Source organism: Stegodyphus dumicola, chromosome 4 (assembly GCF_044657685.1).
Source record: "Stegodyphus dumicola isolate Sdum_Otavi_A_Nest chromosome 4, ASM4465768v1".
NCBI lineage: Eukaryota > Metazoa > Arthropoda > Arachnida > Araneae > Eresidae > Stegodyphus > Stegodyphus dumicola.
The window spans coordinates 39,758,357-39,784,144 of NC_140771.1; the positions used below are offsets into that span (position 1 = coordinate 39,758,357).

At 33.7% G+C, this 25,788-nt stretch overlaps 1 protein-coding gene across 1 annotated transcript in view; it reads left to right on the plus strand.

Annotated features, from left to right (window-relative positions):
• The window catches only part of LOC118183617 (phytanoyl-CoA dioxygenase domain-containing protein 1-like), a 41,757-nt gene that overhangs the window by 8,967 nt on the left and 7,002 nt on the right, over positions 1-25,788 (plus strand). The window contains exons 5-9 of the mRNA XM_085814741.1: positions 2,060-2,115; positions 3,458-3,520; positions 7,953-7,974; positions 19,022-19,147; positions 23,075-23,188. Of these exons, the coding sequence (XP_085670867.1) occupies positions 2,060-2,115; positions 3,458-3,520; positions 7,953-7,974; positions 19,022-19,147; positions 23,075-23,188 (381 nt within the window). The remainder of the gene's footprint in view (positions 1-2,059; positions 2,116-3,457; positions 3,521-7,952; positions 7,975-19,021; positions 19,148-23,074; positions 23,189-25,788) is intronic.

A 25,788-nucleotide genomic window follows, 5' to 3' on the forward strand; every position in this document is an offset into this window, starting at 1 on the left:
TTGATGCATCGATAGAATAAATGAAACAGCCTGTTTCTAAACTGATAATGACACAAATTACACTTAAAATTAAAATTCACTCAAATAAAAAAAATCATAAAAGCTTTCAGATTTTATATTACGCCCAAAGGGACCCTTTTTTCTTTCATTTACGCATACATAAACGTTTTGAAAGCATTTGGGCTAAAAATATTTAGAAACGGCATATCTTTGAAATTTCCGATAAACAATCTCGCGCGCTGGAGATGAAAATATTTTATTTAGCACAATGTGTTGCCACTTCTCCATTTGAAATTGTTGAGTTTCTTCATCAAAATTGCATTAAAATTTAAATATGAAGTAGATAAATAAAACAAATTCTAAATTCAATATTTGGACTTCCAGGTGCTCGTATTCGAGTGAAGGACTACGTTATTCAAAATTTGATGGCTCTAGTTATCGTTTTTTTTTTTTTTTTTTTTTTTTTTTTTTTTTTTTTTTTTTCAGAATTCAAGAAACATACATACATTCGTGCAGATTCTGCATTATTTAATTTCTTTAAATATAATATAGAGGAATAGTATTTGGTGGTAACAGTTTGAAAAGTGATACAGCCATTTATAGTGCTTCGACGCAAAATGCCGTTTTAAGACTAATAGCTCTTCTGGGCTAACAATTTGTGTCTTCATCAGTCCAAATTCGACTGCCCAACCTCTTACTAGTGTACATATAATTTTGTAAGCATTATTCTGCTTTAATTATTCAAATTCTTTGTTTCTAATAAAAGCGCTTATCAAAATGTTCAGTTCCGCCTTATCATCAGCAACCTAAATTCATCTTTCTATTGCCTTCTGTTTTTGTAAGTTTCTGTGGGAATGAGTAATGAGTACGTTATTATTTCATTCACATATGAATCTACATTTTCATTAAGAGAATGAGCCTATAGTTTCAATAAAACGCTTTGCTAATATTTAAATAATGCTCGTATAACATATATTTAGCAATGTTATAACAAGCGCATACTATAATGAAGTAACTAATGAGTCAAAATGTGATATTTAATTAGCTCGAATTAGTGTTTTCTGCATATTTCAACAACGAAAAGGTAAATGATGCACTTTTAAAAAATCATACAATTGAAAATTTTATATATTTTGATTAGTTAACAATTTGTTTTTACTATAGAAATCCTTCATTTTGTTAAAAGCACATAAATTAAATACACTTTTAGACGATTAAATACACTTTAAATACACTTCTAGACGATTTTCCATTCGTTTCCGCTTTTTGTCTTTTACTTTTCTAAAATTATTATTCTAGCTCTGCTTTTAAAGAATGGATATATTTTAAGACTTAAAACTAGAGCTAGGACGAATCTAAATTTTATCGAATCCGATTTTTCAAAGATTCTCGAATCTTTCGAATTCTTAATTAATATAAGATTATTAAGAAGAAAGCGGAAAACAATCTCGAAATGCTTTCAGTTAAATCTAAATTTGAAATCTGGGTTTCATGAAAATAGAAATGAAGAACACAGTTTTTAAAAACTCACTTATATCTGTAAAAAGGTTACAAATGCAAAGCACTCATTTAAAATTCTTAAATCTTAATCTTGACGTTCATTTTTCCAATATAATTTGACAAAATATATTTAAGTAACAGTTCAAATTTCTGACATTTTTTCCCAGAACTTTTTTAAATCAAAACAGTTGCAGAGTATGACAAAGATTATTTCAAAAATTAATGCACATAAATATTAAATCTGGAATGCTATATTCTCTATAGAAAATCATGAGTGGGGCACCTATGAGAGTTCCACAGGATGATATTTATGATCAAGGTTCACTGGAATTGCAACAACATCGAACAGTTTTAATGAATGCCTCTACTGAATGCCAATATAACTCATATTCCAGTTTTGAGTAAAAACGTTTAATGAGTTCTTGTTTTTATACTTTTTGCTTAATTTTACTTTCATAATTTTACTATAATTTCATAAATCATATCGATACTTAAGTAAAACGTGCTTTATATATATATATTATATACATAATAATTTTTTTTTTTTTTTTTTAAATAGCTTTGCATTGGTGGAGTCCCAGATTCAAAAAAATCACTTTTAGTGAAAAAATAAAAGTAAGTTATAGTGCTTTCAGTGTTGATAATGCTTAATGACATAAAATAAGCCTATAATTACTATGTTTTATTATATAACAACTGAGGAAGTTTTTTAGATTTGTTCAGATTTACCATATTTTATATTAAAAATTCAGATTATGACTTTATTGATATTACAGAATAAAATATTAATAATATTACATTAAAAATATTGTAAATTTGAAACAGTGTTTATTTTTCCTGAGGTACTTATAATTACCAATTAGTTTTGGGAAATAATATACAAACATTGGAAATGAATACCCGTGCGGAAATGAATAACTTCAAAGGAAATTTTCTTCATTGCCCATTCTGTGCCCATTTACGACTCTTTTGCTCGGTCAGTATTAAACTAAATTTTATTATTAGACATTTTTATTTATTATTTTATTTTAATTTTTGTAGATATAACTATATCGTATCATTAGCCCAATAATTTTTTTTTTCTCTGCAAATGAAGCCTCTGTATTTTTTATTTACAAGCCTTTGGATTTAGGTTCTCTATTAATTAAGCTGTTCCTTTTTTACTATGAGCATGGACATCTTAAAAGCTTCTTATCTGAACAAACAGACTTTTCTTGTATTAATCAAATTCCTCTTACCACTAATGCCCGCATGAGAAAGGCCGCTGTGAGCAATGCTTGATTATTTTAAGTGTAGTTCCCGAAGATAGGGCTGATTTAAAACAATTATGTTTAAAATTAATTATGTTTAAAACATTTAAAACGTTCACTACGAAATGTCCCCGTTTAAGATCATCTGCCCTCGCATATTTTGCTATAGTCATTCTAGACTGTATGGGGTTTATCTAAGGCTGACTGCTTGCCCGAAACCAAAGGTATAGATCAGAGTCTCGACATATGTAACTGTATGAATATAACTTCTTCATTCCTTGCAGATGTAGTATCAATAGCTTCCCTATAGTGTGCCTGAGCAACGTACGTTCTTGGTGATGAGACTTCTAATTGAAAATGAATTCGGTTATAATTTTCGATAAAGGATTAATGAGCTATATTCTTGCTATTGGAAGAAAAAATGTACTTTGTTACAGTAGTTAAGGAATCACATATTCATAATCTGTGTTCATTGGAATTTAAAAAATTGTGGAGTATTAAAATAAGCTTTGGGAATTTAATAATATTGTTTTTTAATTTACAAGAACTCCTTATTTGATTTCTTTACATTTTAAAACTATTTAAATATTATTTTTATGCATAAACAAAAGGCGCCGAATTTTCAATGCTAAAAATTAAGTATGCCCGTAGTTTTTGTATTTTAAATAATATGGCATTTGATCAATATTGTCTTGTCTTACTTTTAGGATTTGCTGCGCAACTTTGGGTATAAGGAACCTGTCGTTACTCATAGCATGCTGATATTTAAGGTTTGTTATGAACATTTTCATAGAATTGAGTGGGGATTGAGGGGGAAGAAAATGTGTTTTATATTAAGAGGATTAGCTTCAATTTTCATATACCGGGTCAATAATCAGTATAAATTAGTCAAATTAGTTAGGGTAAAAAGTCAGTATAAATTTGAAAACTTAATAAATCACGGAATAATGTAGATAGAGAGGTAAAAATTGAAACACATACTTAGAATGACATGGAGTTTTATTAGAAAAGAAATAATTAGAAAAGCAATAATCTGCTCAGAAAAGCAATAATTAGCATAATAAATTAAGACAAAGCAAAGATGATGTTCTTTACAAGAAATGCTCAATATGTTCACCATCATTCCTCAACAATAGCTGTAGTCTAGGAATAATGTTGTGAACAGCACTGTAAAGCATGTCCGGAGTTATGGTGAGGTATTGGCGTCGGATGTTGTCTTTCAGCATCCCTAGAGATGTCGGTCGTTCACGATACACTTGCGACTTCAGGTAACCCCAAAGGCAATAATCGCACGGACTGAGGTCTGGGGACCTAGGAGGCCAAGCATGACGAAAGTGGCGGCTGACCACACAATCATCACCAAACGAGGCGCGCAAGAGATCTTTCACGTGTTTAGCAATATGGGGTGGAGCGCCATCTTGCATAAAAATCGTACGTTTCAGCAGGTGTTTATCAGTCAGGCTGGGGACGATGCGATTCTGTAACATATCGGCGTACCTTTCACCCGTCACAGTAGCAGTTACAAAACCAGAATCACGCATTTCCTCAAAGAAAAAAGGCCCGATAATAGTATTTTTTTTTTTTTTTTTGGTTCTAATAAAACCCCATGTCATTCTAAGTATGTGTGTCAATTTTTACCTCTCTATCTACATTATTCCGTGATTTATTAAGTTTTCAAATTAATACTGACTTTTTGATCACCCGGTATTTTAGAGTAGTTAGTTGTGCTGATTCAAATTAATATAGCTATCAAAAGTTAAAAAAAAAGGTTTTTATATTTTAAACTTAATTATTAAAACATAATTAAAATGGCCCTTTGTATTCCTAGCAGTTGGAAAAAAACATTCTTTAAAAACTATGAAGACAATTAAAAATTCTTTAACCCCTTCAGGGGCGCAATGTTCTGATTTTTTAAAAGTTATGAAAAAGTAAGCATAATGACATGCAGTGGTCCTATAGACAACATAAATGAGTTAAAAAAATTTTTTTTCGTCCCCCTTTATGGAAAGGGGACCGGTTTCGCCTTGAAACCAGCGCCCGTCTAGAGCATTTAAGACTAAACATTTGCTTATTTATCTTTACTTTGCTGAAAAGTATCTGAACGTAACCCAAATTGCAGATTATACTAGTAAATTACTGAACAATTAATGAAGTAAGTAATATTTGCATAAACACGCATTTTTAATTATAAATAAAAAATTTAAAACAGGAAACAAAAAAATATGAGACAAAAAGTAACTAATAATGCACTAAATTACTTGCATAAAACTATGAAATATTTTTAAAAATTATGTTTAAAACTAAGAAAATTATATGTAAAAATAAAATAAATTAAAATGCATACAATTATTTTACTATGAACTAAAAGCATGAGAAAAGCGAATAAAAATGCAACTGTGAGTGTTTTTCAGTGTGCTCTGTGTCTCTGTAAAAAATAAGAAATGTTTTCCCTCTCTTAAAAGCTCCATAAATCCTCATCTTTGAAGCCACTCAAATGAAGATATTGTGCAACTGTTTACAGCAGTGATCCGAAAGCAATAAACACAACTGCAAAAAATCTCGCGACTGATGTCCCAGAGGGGCGGTGGTTTCATACTGAAACCGCAATGAAAACAATCAAAATTAAAAGGGTCCCATTACTTTTTTTTGTGAACTAAGGGCATTTCATTACTCATTGATGCCTGCTTGTGAAATATATTGTGGAAAAATTAAAAATTTTTGGGTTTTTTGTTTTTAAAATGGGTCAAAAAGAGTATTGCGCAAAAGAAGCTATTTTTGAATGATTCGTATCAATTAATGATGCCCAGAAAGGTTTGCTGCTGCCATCTGTTATCAGCTTTAAGAAGTAATTTAATTTTAGCAGCGGTTTTGAGAAAAAAAAAATTTCTAAATTAAAAAAGATTTCTAAATTTAAAAAAATGTTGAAAATGCGGTTTCAAGATGAAGCCACCGCCCCTGAAAGGGTTAAATAATATTAAAGACAAAGCATGTATAAAAATTTTAAAACATGCTTAAAAATTGCGTGAGAATTTGCGGTCTTCACTACTTATTTTTTAATTTCATAAAGTATATACATTAACTACATGGATAAGTTAAATTCATTTTATTTTTACTGTTAATGCAACTTTAGCGATCTGAAGACTAAGCAAAAGGTTAGCATGAGTATAGTAAAAATAGTGTCGTATAAAATTAGGAAAATTCGGATTTGGTGTTAAATTATTAAGAAAAAGGGCGAGAAGACATTTCGGAAACTTTTCGTACAGTTTCTTGTCCCCCCCCCTTTTTTTTTTATTTTTTTTTTATTTTTTTTTACTTATTACGTGCTCCTCGCTTAGGCACTATACGGAGAGGGAGGGATGCCCCGTGGAGGTTTTCTTGTCCTTTGAAGAACCAAACTAATCTATCAAATTTCATTGTATGAACAAAGGCAATTTTTTTTTAGTCCAAAGGGGTCTTTGCCCCTGAGGGACTATTGTTTTCCTTTTGCGATTTTGCGTTGAATTACTCTGAATGTCCGTTTCACTTTTCAGACTGTTGCCACCAAATATTATCACCCTGTATTATATTTGAAGAAATTAAACAATGAAGAATCTGCATAAATGTATGTTTGTTTCTCGCATTGTGATAAAACAACGGTACCTAAAGCCATCAAATTTTAAATGACGTAATCCTCCAACGAATATGGGCATCTGGAAGCCCAAATGTTAAATTTTAAATTTGTTTTTATTATCGATTTCACATTTTGTAAAACTTTTAACGAACGTTTGATTAACAAACTCAAGGAATTCAAAGCGAGCAATGTCAACGTTGTACAGAAAAAGCATTTTTATCTCCAGCGCATGAGATTGTGTACCGGAAATTCTAAAGATACGCTCAATTTAAAATTATTTTGCGATATTGCTCTTGAACTGAATTTTATGGTTTAAGTGCGAAGAACTTAAGAACATGTTATTTAATAAATAAAGGTAACATACAAAATGTTGAAAAAAGTCCCTTTGGACGTAATTTAAAATCTGAAACCTTTCAGTTTTTTTTTTTTTTTTCCTTGAAAAAAAAAAAGAATTCTGTAGAGTTTTTTAGAAGTGCGTATACTATTTCTCTAAAGACTATATAAATCTAAAGAATCTGCCTCCTCATATGCGCAAAAATGAAGAAGCAATGCCATGATATTTGCAAAAGGTTTTCTGTCCCTAATTCAGTGGCACTTCAGTGGATTGTTACCAAGTTGCCGTTATAAGGTTTTATGTTCCTTAATCATTATCTTAGTATTTTATCTCTACTTCTATTTTCGTTGGCTCTCACCAGGTAGCAAATCATCTAGTGAATATATAAAAACAGAAATTTTGAATTTAATGGTGTGAGCTTTTGGCAGCAACGCTGACTTCAGTTATATTTCTTTCTTATATATATATATATATTTTTTTTTTTTTTTTTTTGAGATAATTTTCTGGTGAAATTGTGTTAGAATTAAAACGGCCTTAGCCTTTTTCTAGCCATGTTGCTCACGCTCTTATAATCCTGAGTCGAAGCTTCATAGGATTTGCCTTTGTAAATTCAAGTATTACTTTCTTTAATTTTTACTTCACATTTTATGTTGCTTAAATCCCACAAGCAGCGGAGATTGATCGTTGTAAACACTAAGTGTGAAATTGTCAAGTTTTAATAAAAACGTTCGTGTAAACTTTCTTCTAAGTCATAATTGTTTTGCTAAGACGGAGCGATATGTCGCCTGAGATTCTCTATGGGAAAAGATGTTAGTCAGTAAGGTTTGGGTTTCCGTTATTAAGAAAAGAAACAAAACTGATATAATGGTAATGAATAATAGGCAATTTACTATTAAAATACTTTTAGTGTAATTATTTTGATAATAAAACTATTGCATTTCAAAAAATAAATTTATTGAACTGTATAATGATGTAAGTTAAAAATACTGGTCTCTCACCAAATTAATTGATCTCTCACCAATTTAGTTCATAAATAATATAATTTATTAAAAAAAATAATACCTTTCTATGTATAAAATTTTCAAATTTATTTGAGAAATTAATTAATATGCTGTATTTTTTTCATATCGTGATATCCTAAAACACATATGTAATTTTTGTGATATGTGAATATTTGATATCTTTATAACATAAGTGCAATCTATTTATTTCAAAGCAATTTCAATTTATCTAAATATTTCTTTTTCCCCCTTTTCAGAAACCCAAAATTGGAGAGATATGTAAGTACATTCTATTCTCACAACGTAAACTAACATGAAACTCACACAAATACTTTCGAATTCTACAGTCTACATTGCGTACACTGTAGAATATTGGTTTCAACCTGAGAGCTGTAGTAGTTAACAATTTTAAATTTCTTCTCTTCCAAAATTATTTGATAGTAACATTTCTAAATAGCTTATTTAGTCATGAGAAATTATTTGAATAATGGATTTTAAACTAATGAAAAAGCTTAAAATGTAATGTATTTTATATTTTAAAAATTCTTTCTTCAATTACTTGGAACATTATTTCAACAATACAGTTATTAAAAATTCAATTAATTGAAAAATTTAAAAGCCTTCTGTTAGCTGAGGAAGGTGTGTTGAACAACAGTAATTCAAATCGGGTTCGAATCATGGCGAACTGATTAGTTGTATGAACGTTTCTATGTTCCCCCCCCCCCCCCGTGTATAACGCAAATGTGACTGAGTATTCCTTTGAAGCTAGGAAACATCTCTTTCCCTTGGCAGACAGTGTTGATGCTCTTTGTCGTACTTAATTAAATAAGCAAATAAAAACAAAAAAATGTTACTACAGAAATAATCATTTGGTATTGAACAGGCGTCCAAATACGTAATTACTTCCCACTATTCCTTTGTGACCCTTTATATTACTAAAATAAAAATATGTTCTTTAATTGCTTAAAGAATTACGTACAGAGCACTGAACGCAGAATTCGCTCGCTTATCGTGAAACGTATCACAAACTTGCGACTATGATTATCGTGTGCTCTAGAACTACGCTGCAGTCTAGATATTGATAATGTATGCATGATCCAGTACAGAGGTTCGAAAAATTATGAACAATCCCCCCCGATTATATACAATTAAAGGGCGTACATCTTCAATATTTGTAGCTATATATTGGCAATTATATATATGTGTGGTACGATAAGCACTCCAGTGTCAATACAGGCCACATACCCAGTCATAATGCTGCATATATAATACTGTGGGGAAAGGCAACGACCATAGTTGATAACACACATTTATTAGTATTTACAAATATAGATTACATTAGGATTACAATTAATGAAAATGGTGTACGAGAGACCGAGCGACGTCTGCTCCGTTCACCAGCTAATCCTCGTCTTCTCTCGAAGGCGGGAAACACATGCTAACGCCATGCATATGTCACACAGTAGGGGATTAGGGAATATCATGACATAACATTTCCCACATTCGGCCATCATGACCGGACAGGCGACCTCGCCTGAAGCAACATACTAGTATATCATCAAATTAAAAAAAAAAAATATTATAATATAGTAACATAGGTATGAAAAGAATAAGCTGTAGATACAAAGCTGAGGATACTTACACAAATGGAGCAAAAAAATAGATTAAACACACCACAGCAGTTAACTAAAAATAAAAAGAACATTAGTTATGACAAAATGAATTAAAAAGTTGATATGAGGAAAAAAATTATTAGAAAGTTCTCAGGTTTCATCTGTCCAAACTCAGGAGGACCTATAATGCTGACAGTTGTATAAAAATCAAGTGATACGTTCAATATTGTTGGACCAGGGCTTTATGTATTCAGCACAAGTGGATGTTTTGGATGGTCCGTCGAAAAATGCACACTTTTCCACATATGTGTCATTTTGTTTGAGCCTGGTGACTTTATAAGGTCCGAGAAATTTTTGTTTGAGTTTTAGACCAGGGCCAAACTGAGTTCGTTTGATAGCCAGGAGGTCATGAAGTTGAAATTTTTGTGCCTGTTTTCGTAGCAAATTATAATTACGGCGATTTTCGTCTTGCACTTAAGAGATTTGCTGTTTTGCGTCCTTACGAAGATCGTCACGTTGCTGAATGAATGCTGATTTGATCTCCTCGTCGATTAGAGCAGCGATGTTTATGTCGTTTTGCGATTTCATTTTAGCCCCAAAGAGAAGTTCAAAGGGAGTGGAATTGATGCTACGTTGAAAAGTTGAATTAATAATTTGTTACACGGCGGGAACATGGCGGTACCATTGCTCAGGGTTGGTTATGGAGAGTTTATAGAGGACAGCAATAATAATGGAGTTCAAACGCTTAACTTGACCGTTCGATCCTGGGAGGCCAGCTGTAATAAGATCGTGATTTATTCTCTGTGTGTCACAATAGTTTGCAAATGCAGTGGATTTGAATGCAGGGCCTCGATCAGAGATAATCCGTGAAGGATTTCCGAAGACTGATCTTTGAGATTCCAGCCGACTGATAACTTCATCTGCGTCTGTAGACTTTGCCGGATAAAGCCACACGAATTTAGTAAACGAGTCTATAACTGCCAAAATATGTTTGTATTTCTTTGATGTGGTGGCAAGGGGACCTAAGTGGTCGATATGGTACGTGTGCAAGGGTGCGTCGTCTTTGTCAATGGGGTGCAGAAGTCCGTCTTGTTTGCCAAGCTTTCGATTATTGAGGATGCATGGAATGCAGTTATGGATACACCGCTCAATTTTTTCTTTCAGATTTGGGATAAAATATTCGTTGTTTAAAAGTTCTTGAGTACGGATTACGGCGAAGTGGCCTCGTTCGTGAGCTGTTTTAATGACATTTGCCTGCATATCCTCAGGCACCACAAGTAAGTCAATGCCATTGACGTTTTTGTACAGGAGATTGTTCTTAACGAGAAAGTTATCATACGAAGGCGTTGTTTGAAGGAGTGCTTTAATAGCCGTAATATGCTCGTCGGTTTCTTGTGCTTTGCGAAACTGGAGAAGGACACTGTCTTGGATAGTCATGCAACATGGACTGCGACTGAGGGCATCCACGTGAGCCATCTTTGAGCCGGTACGGTGCTCAATTTCGTAGTCAAAATCTTGGAGATATAAAACCCATCGGGCTATTCTCGAATTGAGTTCCTTTTTATTTAAAGTTTGCACAAAAGCGTTGCAGTCAGTGATAATTTTAAAATGTGAACCAAGGACGTAAATACGGAACTTTTTTAAAGCTTCAACAATTGCAAGGACTTCGAGTTCATAACTGGTGTATTTACGCTCGTTGTCCGATGTTTTCTTTGACATGTAGTAGACAGGGTGAAAGCTGTTATCGTTCATAGATTTTTGTAGTAGGACTGCCCCCAAGCCATCAATGGATGCGTCGGTATGAATTTCGATAGGACTCTTTTGATTAAAAATACTTGAAACTGGTTGTTGAGAAAGCAAATATTTTAATCTGTGAAATGCGGCTTTCTGATCAGCATGGAATTGAAAGGGGGTGGTCGGTTGTAGTTTCGGGGCTTCCTTCGTGCTTTGGCCCAATAAAGGCTGCAATTACGGAGGAGTTTCCAGACACTTCGCCATTTTCCATCTTTGGTCAGTAACTTGAGTCTTTTGTTGTCACCCATAGCTAAGAAACTGGAATTGTCCGTTGTGAGTTACAAAAGCTGTATATGGTTTACTTTCGTCCGCTACTGGCACATGAAAAAAGCCGTTACGTAGCTAAAATTTGGGCGTCTTGAAGTTTATCCAAAATTAAGACACAATAACACGCCGAATAAATACTAATTCAGAAGTCAAACAACAAAAATCAGCGTTCAAAGGTTTATTATAATAAACCTTTGAAACCAAATCTAACTGCGAGAGAAAGAGCTACAATGCGCGAAATTCATTCTAACCCGGATATTATCATTTCAAAGGCCGACAAAGGTGGCCAGATAGTCGTCATGGATAAGAACACTTACATCGATGGTGTCACTAAACTCTTAAACGAAGGACCATATAATCCGATCCCTAAAGATCCTTCACCTTCGGACTTATCCAAAATAAAAACTGCGATCAAATCTTCGCAAATCATTTCAAGCAACTTAAAACATTCGCTTATCCCATCTGTTGCGAATTGTGCCAGATTATATGCTCTTCCCAAAATTCATAAAAGTGGTATTCCTTTCCGCCCTATTGTATCAAATTTAGGTACTGCCTCGTATCCATTAGCTAAATATTTAGTTTCTAGATTTTCCACTCTATTAGACAATAACATTTACACCATAAAAAATTCAATAGTGTTTGTAAAAAAGGTTAAAAACATTTCTCCTCGTAATTTACTCATGGTTTCTTTTGATGTAAAATCATGATTCACCAATGTTCCAGTGGAGGGTGCATTAAGATGTCTAGAAACCAGACTTCGCGAATTTCATTTCTCTTGCATCGAAATTGATGAGCTAATTTCTCTCACTCAACTCTGTTTGAAACAAACACATTTTGTTTTCCAAAATAAATATTACAAGCAAACTGAGGGATTAGCCATGGGAAGCCCCCTCAGTCCCATCCTGGCTGACATCTACATGCATTATTATGAATCAAAATTGTTTGAAACTTTAAACTTCCCGGCATGGTTCCGCTATGTAGACGATACTTTTACCCTGTTTGAAGGTAATAAAGATGATTTAAATAAAGTACTTTCAACAATGAATTCTATTGATCCTGCTATTCAGTTCACTTTTGAACTTGAGACTTGCAATTCTCTTCCGTTTCTCGACATTCTGGTCACACGTAACACATCCAACTTCAGTACTACAGTTTACCGTAAACCTTCATCGGTTTGCCTTCCACCACACTTTAAATCATGTCATCCGACTAAACAAAAGTTAGCTTCATTTTATTCCTATGTTTTCCGTACTCTTCAAGTTTGCTCCTCCAGACTAGCCCTTGATGAAGAACTAAATTATTTAAAAGCAATAGCTATTGACAGGGGCTTTTCACCCAACATTATTAATCAAGCAGTTAAAAAATTCTCGTCTCAACACACTAAAAGCCACACTCTTATTTTAGGAGATTATAAAAATTCTGTTGTCATTCCCTTCTTTCCATCAATTAGCTATAAAGTTGCACATATTTTGCAGAAATTTAACTTTCGGGTTGTTTACTCTCCCATCAATAAAATTCCAACTTCTATACTCAAGGACTTCATTCCGGATATGAATTCCTGGGGTATTTATAGGATTCCTTGCCAGTGTGGTTTAATTTACATTGGCCAAACTAAGAGAGCCTTAAAATTTCGCGTCAAAGAACATGAGGCATATGTTAGAAAAAAGGAAACACAGAAGTCTTCTGTTGCTCAACATTGTTGGTCCGAAAATCACACTTTCAATTTTTCTGCTGCCAAAATTATTCAAAAAACATCTTCCGTTGGAGAATTGGATTTTCTAGAGGCATTTCACATTCATAAAAATCTTTCTGTTCTAGTTAACGATCCTAATTCCAATCCAAATTTGCCTTCGGCTTTTAGAGAAATTATGTTTTAGTTCTGGTTTCGCCAACAGATGGCGCCACTTGCTTATTCTTGTCCAGGCTTTTTTATCTTATCTAAACATTATTTCCTATCTTATTCATTTGCGGTTTTGCAGCTGAAGATGATGGTTCGGTAAAACCATCGAAACTAGTCCTGTGAAAATTTTGTAAATATAACGCTGATTTTTGTTGTTTGAGTTCTGAATTTATCCAAAATGTCATCAATAAGAGGAAGAGGAAAATGATCCTTAATTAAAAGTCGATTAAGTTTCCTATAATCGATGCAAACACAGGGTGTACCATTTTTTTGACGCACCACGAGAACTTGACTAGCATATTTAGATGAACAAGGTTCAATAATTTAAAGTTCCATTCATTTATTTGTTTATCAACAATTTCCCGTTCAACAAAAGGAAGGCGTCTAGGAGGGTGAAAAATCGGTTTATCATCGGATAGAGTGATATTAAGTTTAATATCTGTCGTCTTTGTTTTATTTGGGACATAAGAATTCAGCAAACGTTCTGCCGCAGCACGAGTTACTTTGGAAACATTTGAACCAATATCAAAAGCTGGAACATCGTCATTTATTGCAAAAATGAAAGATTCAGGAGCAATTTCAAAGCATTGCTCGGGAGGTTTTGAAAAATATGTACCGTCTGGTGTAATAGTTAATTTAGCATTTTTAATTACGTCACATCCTACAATAAGAAAAAATTGCATAGAATGATTTGGAACAACTCTAATATTAGCCGGAAAGTCCTGGTTATCAATTTTGATAATGGTTTGAAAATAGCCAATAATAGGAATTTTCGAGAATCCGAAACCAGTTAACACTCCAGGATTATTTGAAAGTGGTGGGGAACCAAGTTGAATCCATGTGTTTTCGTCCAGTAATGTGACCTCACTTCCAGTGTCAATTAATCCAGAAACTGTGCTATTGAGTATAACGACAGTTTTACACATATTACCGTGAGAGGTTTGTACTGTATTTACTTTGGCAGGTGGAGTGGAAGTCTCATTTGATGTAGTGGGGCGGCAATCCATGGATTTATGTCCAAAACGACCACAAGTTAGACACTTTGGGCCAAGAGAACGATTAGGACAAGACCGTGAGAGGTGTCCGACCTCATCGCAGTTAAAACAAGTTTGTGGTTTAGTTTTAGATGAACCAGTATTATTAAATTTCGTGTCGTGTCGTGGGTCAGAATTTTTTCGTCCAGTACCACGTCTGGGGCCATTATTCGTATTTTTTAAATTTGATGGATGAGAGATATTTGTATGTTTAGTCGTAACTACAGATTCATAAGTGCGTAGCTTTTCCTTGAATTCAGAATATGATTTTGCACCGTAGAGAATACTTTTATCGGATGGGGTACCTAGTATTCCTTGAATGGTATACTGAATGACAGAAGCCTCGTCGATAACACCGTCACCACGATTCGCAATTTCGCGCATTGCGATAAAATATTGCAAAGAGCTTTCATTCGAGCGCATTTTTCTTCTTTCGAGTTGTTTATGAATTTCAATAGACGTAATTTTATCGGAGAACTCATTAAGTAATACTGTTTTAAACATGTCGTATGAATTGAGATTCCGTTGTGAAAACAAAAAAGTTTTAGCAGTACCTACAACAAGTCGTTTCGCAAAAACTAATTTTTGCTGGTCGGTAAGATTTGGGAATAATTGGAAATTATCCTCTATATCGTTGATAAAAGCACGGACTGAATAGGAATCATTGCCTGAAAAGTTTCTGCAAGTGTTTGAATGATCTCTCAAAATAAACCATAAGTCATGACTCATCTCGCGAATCTCGGTGTTCGCCGTCATATAAACACCGGAGCGACTCGAATTCAAATTTATTACTTCCGCGTCAGAAGAAACAACGCGATTTAGGCTTGGCGCCGTGGAGGGAGGGGAAGGGGGAACAGAAGAACTTAGACCTACAGGCGTCGGTGCACTGTCGGTGTTTGAATGATCGTCATCGGATAAAAAACTAACATCTAGGGAATTGTGAAAATCCGTCAGATTAGTGAGCGCATGAAAATTTTTTCACATAAAACATCTTTATTAGTGGAAGCTTCCAAATGTAATAAATTCGCCACTGATATAAAATCTGATAAAGAGAAATCTTTTAATAGAAGTTCTTTATGTTTTGCCAAATCGAAACTGTTCGGGAAAGCGGCAAAATTTCGCATACGCTTTCGCGAAGAATGATCAAAATCGGAATATCCGAGCACGGTATTAAATAATTTAATAACTCGTGTTGTGCCATATTTAAGAGAATTCGCTATCAATGGGATATCACCTAATTTTAGGGTCATAGTTCTTTAAACAGTAAAATAGGACAATATGAATATGAAATAGGGTATGTATGAATGAGAATTAAACAGTATAAACACAGCTTAAAATCGTAATACTAATAAATTATGAACGAATCAGGAAAAAATGGGCCTACCTAACGTCGGGGGCAGTCCTTATAATCCAATATATATCTTGGCCAATCCAATGTAATCCAAAATCGAATTTTGATTTAACGTCCAAAATCAGAAGAACGGACAAGTAGCATGTAACATCATTCACATATGTCGTCCAGCTTGAAGAATATTAAATCGTCATAAAGGCACGTCTTCATTCCCATACGTCGTCTGGCTTGAAGAAGAATATTAAATCGTAATAAAGGCACGTCTTGCCTTTATTAGCTTTCTGAACTTCTTTAGTGATTGCTGGTGTCTAGGGTTCGATTAACGCATGCACAAAAGGCACGGTCGAGCCCCCAAAATGTGGGGAAAGGCAACGACCATAGTTGATAACACACATTTATTAGTATTTACAAATATAGATTACATTAGGATTACAATTAATGAAAATGGTATACGAGCGATCGAGCGACGTCTGCTCCGCTCGCCAGCTAATCCTCGTCTTCTCTCGAAGGCGGGAAACATATGCTGACGCCATGCATACGTCACACAGTAGGGGATTAGGGAATATCATGACATAACATTTCCCGCAATACAACCATTCCATGACAATACATAGTGATGTGGCAGGAGAAAACAATAAGCAACCTTCACGTTGTCATAAATACTTTACATAATTTTACTTGAGATTACAGGTACTTAAGTAAATGCTTAAATTTATGTTTAAAAATATACTTGAGGGTCTTTTTTGTTTCACAGCAACCTTAACTTCGCTGATAAAAATGTTAATTTAGATTAAAAGTATCTCATCCTATAGATATAGTTTCTCACTCTCTTTAGAAGCATGAATTGTAGACTCTACGTAGAAAACGAAGTAGGGAATACTCGCTATGTCTCTGAAGAATAAATACTGCAGAAGAAGATTTTAAATAACCTTTTTATTTGAACAAAATTAAACAAAATGCACGCACTCGGTACTGACAATTTACTACCACTTGCGGTTAACTTATATTTAAAAGAAAATACACATGTTACAAATCACTAATAAATTTGAAAGGCTAACGACTATCTCCTTAGCTTATCTAAACCGCTAAAGTTGCTGCACACATCAAAGCCGAGCCTAGAATATCAGTATAAACTGAAAGGTGTCTAACACCAACTAGAAAGCTAATTTCAAACACGCTGCTTAAATTCGGAACTAACTCCGCTACTATTCTTCGAACTCTTGAAACGCAACTTAAGTACTGCTTCTGAAACACGTTTAGATTTTGCGTACTACGTCATTTAAAATTTACATTCCGGCAGGAAACTGAAATCAGGAGGAACAGAAAAGTCGAACTAAAAATAATTGTTTAGAATAAAATACGGTCTTTACAACCCTTAACTAAACTCACAGCCTCTGACAACTCTGTGTGACAGGACAGCTCCCGTCCTAGCGTGTGGCCTTGCGGAATTGAGTGCCGTCCCGCATTTCTTACAATCTACCATTTTGCGACCCCACAGAGCAAAGGCAGACAAGGCAGTACCAGTACGGTCCCTATCGAGCCTTACTCTGTCCCGAGAGCCCTCAGGCCTTCTGTGAAGTCTGTTTTTATACCCCCGTGGTTGAGACTGCCTAGGTACAGATCCTAACCAGTACTTCCCAGGCATTCGCTTGAGTCAACCCCTGGGGGGACACAACCTCTGACAAGGAAAAAAAAAATATCAGATCTCTCGACGATAATCACTGCAAAGCTTTTGAGAATGCAAAAGATAAGAAGCCCGGGGAAAGGCATTTCGCAACCTCCTGCAACCTCAGAAGAGCGTATAAACCAACGTAGAGTCCAGAATATTTGCAGCCATAGACTAAAAGAATGATTTATCTGGGAGTTTTATAAGGGTCATTGTGTAAGAAGATGTATACTTAGCTGGCAGCATGCTTGTTGTACGGCAGTGTTTGTTGCCTGAATAGAGTGGTATAAAGAGAATGGACCTGTTTGACTGTTAACAACTATTACTGTGAAACAATAACTATCATACAGTGACAAGCACATTATTCGGAAGATGGTTGAAGAAATCTGTTTAAGGAGTCTCCGCAGTGTGGGAACGACATTCATTGTGATATAATAAAGTGATGGAAAGTCAGTCATGTTGTAGGATAGTGCCGAAGTTTTCCAGTGCACAGCACAGCAATTAGTTCTAATTCCTGTGAAGCAACCCTTTCGCCAAACGAAACTGAAAATTACCGTATGTTCTCGTGGAAAAAAGTATGCAGAATGTTTATGATAACGTGAATATTGCATGAATGTATTTTCATGTACGTTCAGTGTCATTATCGACTCCTTCGTGGTACGAGTTTCGCTTATAGTGTTGCTTTCTTCCACCACATCACTATGTTGTCTCATGCAGGAGTTGTATCCTTGAAAATCTCGTGGCTATTTTCGTTGGGTAGTCCGCTAGCCTCCCTTAAGTAGAGAGAGATTAATGCACGTTTTGCGTTTGTTGTAATACACTTCATGCTAGGAATGTATTGCTGCGAAATCTTAAGAGCACTCGAAACAAAAGAAAAGGCAAGAAAAAATGAAGAACGAAATTTTTTCATATTAATGGATATTTTTATTTTGATTGCCTCTGAATCCACTGTAATTTTAATATGCGTGTTTTTCTTCAAAAATACTTTGAGAAACACCTAAATTTTGAAAGCACAATATGTGTACTCATGATTATCTCCATAATTTAGGTTACTGGTAGTTCAGTCCGAGTTTCGAACCTCGCGAACGTGCTGGCTGCATGCGCGGTTTCGTGGTTTCCCACATGTGTAACGTGTATAGCCAGTTTCCCTTAAAAAGCCCTCAACGAAGGCCCTTTAGGCAGATAGCCCTGGAGGCTTTGCTATAATCACATAAACCAAACCAAACCAAATCCTGATTATCTTCATAATTTATCTTGAAAACTGTTAACCGAGAAGATAAATTTAAAGAAAATTTCATTTCCTTTCAGGTAAAATGATCTCTTAAAATCAAATACACCTAAAATATACTCATTTAAGACTTTTTATCCAAAAATAGTTTCTACATGCAAGATATATAAAATATGTGAAAATATATAGGAAATGTATCTAGGTTTTTCATAATTTTTCAAAATATGTGCAGTAATTCAAGGTTTTATTCCAATCTATCTCAAAACGCTACATTCACATCTTCATCAAAAAACATTTTCAAGAATAAGTCCATCAATTCTTTAAACTTTTATAATTATACATTTCCATAATACTCATTTTTTAATAAACATTGAGTACTTAATTCTAATTTTAATAATTTAGAATAATAATTAGCTTATTTCTGTCATAGACCCTTCTTTGTGATCCTTATTCTACATAATATTTTTTTTCAGTTCCCCCTCATCAAGATTCCACATTTCTGTACTCTGAACCTCCAACGTGCTTCGGAATTTGGCTACCTTTAGAAGATGCTACCATTAAAAATGGCTGCCTTTGGTTTCTTCCGGGATCTCATAAACGTACGAATCTACAGAATTACTCTTTTAAATTTAAGTATATTTCTGTTCCTTTAAATGAAAATGTTTCACCTTGTTGCATCTAAAACGTGCAATAATTAGAACTTACATTTTACAATGTTTATTAATTTATTTCATTTCTTTTCTCTCCGCATCACAAACTATATTTTTTAATAAAAGGTGACAAGTGTATTCTAGTTATAATTGAATGCCTAATCTTCTATCTTTCACGAAATGTATCCTGATCAGAATGATCCATATTACAGCACTCCTATCAATTCAATGGCCTTACACATAATGGCCGAACATTCATCGTTTCCGTATTCCAACTCATATTTCTGCTGTCATGCCCAATTTACAAATAGTCCATTCCTTAATATACACACAGAGGGTGCTTCTTATTCCAACGCAATTTTACATTTTTGCTGCTATTCCCAACTTAGCCTACACCATGCCATTTAAGACTGATACGGAACTGAATAAATAAACACTATCTACTTAAATGCAAAGACTTGAATCAGAAAGTGAAGTACTTTAGATGAATACGATGACTAAAAACGTTTAACCTATGCAAGATGCGCCTTCTTCCTTTAAGATTTTCATCACTAAAAAGCTCAGAGAAATGGGAAAAAATAGGAGATGAATCCTTATCTCTAAAAATTTCTTGCTCAGAAAATGCGTCAGAACCTATATGTGTGCAGCGGACATTTTCCAATAATTGAGTGAAATTGTAATGTATTTTTTAACAAAATATGCGAACCAAAAATGTATGCCATCTGAATCTTTTAAAGTAAAGACGCTTAGTCTATGAATATGAAAGACCTTGATCTTTATTAAAAATTGTCTAAGACGTTGGAAGAACTGATAAACGCCATGCTTAATTTTTTAAATGAGAAGTGTTTGAGGAAAGTCCTCAGAAATCCTTAGCAGTTTTATCTGATTGTGAAGAATGTGACTGAAAATCTTTCTTTTGATTTTTGTGTATCCTTAATTTAGTTACCTTTCACATTTTTTTTTTAATTTGATTTTAGGATACATTAGAAAAATTCATTATTCCTTTAATTATCAAACTTAACTGATCGTTAAAACTGATTGGGGGGTTAACTGATCGTTAAAATTAAATAAAAAGTTAACCATATAAATAAAAATATTTATAAATTAATAATAATTAAAGAAATAATGAATTATTCTAATGTATCCTAAAAATGAAATTAAAAAAATTGTAAAAGGTAACTAAATTAAGGATACAAAAAAATCAAAAGAAAGGTTTTCAGTCACATTCTTCGCAATCAGATAAAACTGCTTCATTGCTTTGACTAATTCATTTAAGGATTTCTTAACCGTATGAGACCACAAATATTCATCTGGTTAAAGAGAAAGTATTTCGAGATGGGAGATTGGCTTATAGCTGTTAAAATTTTCCTGCGTGTGTTTCTCTTTCAAGAGAAAATGAGACAATTTTTCAGCAACTGGTATCAAATTCTAACTGTTAAAATTGCTACATTGGTAACAGGATAGACTGCTTATATTACGATTCAGTCATATAAAAAAGTACTACAGCTCATGTTATGAAGGAGAGTCCGGAATTTTCCAGCTGCAACGGGATTTCACTCGAAAATTCGGCTGTATTGCTGCCCAATTCCTCTGGGCTCTAGCTGAATTCAAACTCTACACAAATGGCAAGTTTTATTTATTTCCTTTAACTTTATTAGTTCAGCCTATAATAACTCCAACTTTTCCTCCAAGACATTATGTTTGGTGTTACGTTTGCCAAACAGGCACTCAGAAGGTACATTATTTCTGTCGTTCAATGGTACTGCTTCTCAGAGGATCTCAAGTACAGCCATCGAAGGGAAAAAGAAAGTCCTCAGCGAACTAAAAATCAGCAAATATTTTACTATGTAGGTGGAGGAGAGTACAGATTACATAAATATGATACAACTACTAGCATTTACTACGCGAAGTGCATTCTTCTCCCACCGTAATGGGAGATATTTCAATTTATTTTGCATTGAGCTTCCAGGCTCGAGTATTTGAAAGCTGAGAAGTACTTTGAGATTCTAATGGCGATGCAAGAGCTATTAATTGTATGAATAATGATATTTTTTCTCAGGCAGATCGTGCTCTAAGCAAAGGTCACATAAACAGCCGTCTAGAACGTCGATTGTCGAAGTGTATCAACCAAATTATCCTCAGAAATGGTGATGTTCTTACGGAGAAACAGAAGTAAAATACTGAAAAACAGTACTGTATTGTAAAAAGCTAATTTTTGAACACTTTCACGAGAAAAATTTAGAGTCAATTCGTCAATTCAAAAGAAAGGGAATATTCTCAAGAAAAGCACATGAAAATGCTACAGTGGAAGCTAAAGATTTGGTAGACGTGTTAGCTGTTGGATATGTATTTAAAACCATAAAAATTCGACGATAGAAACAAATATTTGTTTATTATATTAAATATACGTTTTAATTTTTGATAATTTTGGTACCAGAAACTGCAGCGAAGTTCGAGCTTTCGAAATAGTTCCTAAGCCACTTGAGTTGATATTTAAGAGAGAAAAAAGGCTGAATTACCATAAATTTCTTTCTACAAAAGAAGATATTGCTCAAGCATTACTGTTCAATGAGATCATCGACGACCACGTCTTATAAACTAAATATCGATTATAACAGATTACCTTTATAATATGTTGCAAATGTTAAGTATATTGTATTTTTTATTTAAATAAGTAAAGATATATTATGCTTGAAAGTATATTCAATTAATACAGAGAGTTAAATGTACTGATCACTTACTGTGGTGAGAATGATGGAGCTCAGTCGACTTCCTGGAGTCAAGGTGGTTTTATCAGGCAAAATTCTCTCAATATGATTTTCACAAAATGGCATATTGAAATCTCTTCCGCTGCTGTAGCAGATATTTTCTTTCGTAACAGGCTTTCAGACTTCTTGAAATTGCTCATAGTGTAGAGTGAGTGAAATGCTCGCAGATTCAAGTGGCAATGAACAAACTGTAATTGTATGCGCATGGCGTTATTATTTCTTAGATCACAAAATGATTTATCCATAGAAAAATTAACTTACGATAATTTTCGCCGAGAGATTTTAGATGAAAATAAATGCCAAATGATATGAAATATTGTCAACCGAAACAGTTAAGATCGATTTTATAAAATTATCAGGTACTTCCTGATTTTTTGCAATTTTTTGTAAAGAAACGGAAATCGAATATAAACGCCTACTAAGATACAATACGAAGGCTCAACACCAGGTCAAAAATCATTTAAGGGAAGCTATATTGCTGGCTTATATGAATATTGGTTGAGGTAAGCCATCACAGATCTCGCCTCAAGTGTGAACTTAGGAACATATTTGTTAATTAAGCTCCTGTTTATAATTATCGTTTTCAGTACATCTTTTCGGACATTTCGTATACGTAACCCGGATACAAAGTAGTTTCGCTCAAAATGGCTTCTACGAGGGCATTCTTTTTCATAGCCAGATAGCCCTCGAGTTGCTTTGCCTTAACAAATTAACCTCTTAATATAGGCACACTTTCATCCCTCTTGCATGTGTTTTGGAATGACATGTACAAGATTAAAGAACTACCACCGGTATATTTAATGATGCTACAGTTTTCTGCTGTTACAGTTTGTTGATACATGTGTTTATATTAGCTTTAATGCTTTAGTGAAGATTTAACATCGTGCTGTACATTCATAATATGTATATTCATCATGTAGGAAAGGGAATGTATTAATATCTTTAATTCTGCTAGCCTCAAAGAACATTTCCCTGCATGTACGTGCATTTATATATTAAAAATCTGATTTCCCGTTCTCTTAATTATTGCATCATACATTTTCTATTTAGTTTGTTAAGTGAATGTGAATTAACTTACTAGTTGCTCTTATACGTTATTTTCTAATAGACGGTATATACCGGAGATACGTACGAAATCCTGAGAAAGAACCTTTCATGATCATGAAAGGAGAAATACCAGAACACGATCAGAGCAAATATGTTCCAGTACCTGCAAAGAAAGGTTTGTACTTTTATCATATAAATATAAATTACTTATGGGAAAGTAGAATATGAATACATTTTATTTCGATAAATCCCTCTTAGTTGTTTTTTAAATAATTTTATGTTTCCAATTTTGCTTTCGCTATTTTCTGTATACTTCCAAAGATCACAAAACTGAATGATTAAACACGTATTGACAAAAGCTAGCTGAAGTTTATGGAATATAGTAATATTTTAAGTTCAGCTGTGCAGTCAGAAATATGCGAATGAAGTTAAACTGGCTAATGAACTCGCATTTCGGTTATCACGAATAATGAACTACTTTTTTAGTCCGTTGTGTCATTAGACTTTTTTCATTTAACACGAACTTTCAAAGTGGTTTATATTTTTTTTCCTATTGTTTCTCTGCTATACTGCATTTAGATGTGTTGTGTCGCGTTTAATTGAAAACCACAGTGAACACACAGTATTAATTAAAACACAGCTAGCACAAGTAACATTGCCTGACAATGAGCTTCAATCAATAAATGAAATTCTGTATTCAGATGTGCTTTTTTACTCTTGAAAAGTTAGCTAGTGCGATTAATGTCAAATCCTGAATAATTTAATTAAGACGCTGCGAACCCTGGTGTTAGTTTTGAGGAGTTTGCAAGTGCAGGTGATGATATTTTCGTGAGCACTCCAGTGAAATCAGTTATGTCTGAGGCGCAAGATATGTCATCAGAAGAAAGGGAGAAGAACAATATCATTCCACCCACCCGCCGGGAAGTGTTACATATCTTGGACATTTTAGAACGTTTTGCTGTAGCATCTGGATTGACTGCTAGTTTTATGAACACAGTTGGCTGTGAATTTACCAGGCATTTTCGTTCTCGTCTGCAAGTAAGAATCTTTCACCAGAAAATGATCAGTGAGCGCAGTTTCTCAAGTTATAGTTAAGTTATAGTACAGTAATTTATGTATACTGTAGTGCTCTCTATGACGGCATGCATAATATACTGTTGTAGTTACGTATATGCCTATATGATATGTATCTGCAAATGGTTAATGTGTAGGAAAAACTATTCCAAAAATAAAATGTGAACCCCCAGTTAATACGAACTCTTGATTTTTCGACCCCTTGGGATTCGTATTAACGAGGGTTTGTTGTACATTTCTTTTACTAAAGCTTAGGAAATAGCTTACAGATGACAAAAAATTGAATTTTCAGGGGGAAAAAACTTCATTATAAAAAGATTTTCTTTTCCTTTATAAAATGTTCTAGATCCAGGCTGATATTTGTATATAGTTATAGAATAGCAGTAAAAATACTATTTATAATACTTCAATTTTCTATCAAGAAGTAGAAAAAAATCATTGGTAAACTTGCTTAAGTCCTTCACAGGAACTTAAAACTACAGAAATAGGAGTTCCATGATCATGAATGAGTGTTCTATGTAGACAATAATTTCTGCAGGATAGTCTATAATTTTATTGCATTCGAAAGACAGGATTTCTGTGCTGTACATCGCGTTGAGATCGCTGATCATGCCGGGATCTTGAGACTTAAATGTTCACGAGTGGAAATCAAACTGACGTGAATTTTTATTGGCATCTCTAAGCTTCTGTATCAGAAAGAACCTATTCGAGCCTATCAGAATGAATGTAAAATATGAACGACTTCTAAATCTACTCAATGAATGCACACCTAATGTTCATCGGTCAATTTGTAAACGTAACAGAGATCCATTAAACTGCAGCTAAATTAACCCCTTACTATTACTGAGCCATCATAGCCTATATATTCTTAATATATAGGCTATGATGTATTCTAAATTGTATTCTAAATATTGACTATTCTTAATATGTGATACCGATGGATTCATTGGGTTTTCTCTACAAATAGAGCTTTTCAAATACCGAAAATAGCTATAAATGCGACTGGCCAGTCTATGCTAATCATGTCCAGTGATCTCCACTGCTGAACTAAGGGGAGTTACTTATCTCTGTGTTGCGGAGGAACATTGTAGATGGATGTAAGCTCCGAAAAACCATACAGTGAAAAAAATGTTCTATAGTTCTCGTGCTGATGCTGATGAGGCCCCCAATAATGAATCCGGCTTTACTTCAAGCATTTTTGTACCTCTAATGAGTAAGCATTGTTGTAACTCTAATGAGTTTTTCAGCTAAATGATGATGATCATGTACATCCAGAGCTTTTATATGGCTATACTTTTGTCATCATTCTAAAATTTTGCCAAAACTCTTGTAGTTAAGATACACTTTTAAATTATCATAAATGAAAATCTAAATTCCGTTTCTACCATCGAAATATTAACCCTCATCTCACGAGCTCCATGGTTAGCATTACCAAGTATTATGTATAAGTTCATCTCTACCAGTGATGTTTCTTGCTAAAAACAGTACATATTTGCATCAAATTTTCAAAGAAGGTTGCCTGTTCTAATGCAATAAATCGTGTTGAAATTCATAACAATAACAGAAATGGAATTCTTTTATAAAATTTTAAAATCATTATTTCATGTAATTTACAGATTATTTCAAATGTCATTCAGTTTATTTTACAAGTAAAGAATTTCATGACATTTCTCAGATTGTCCTGGATAACAATTCTAAATT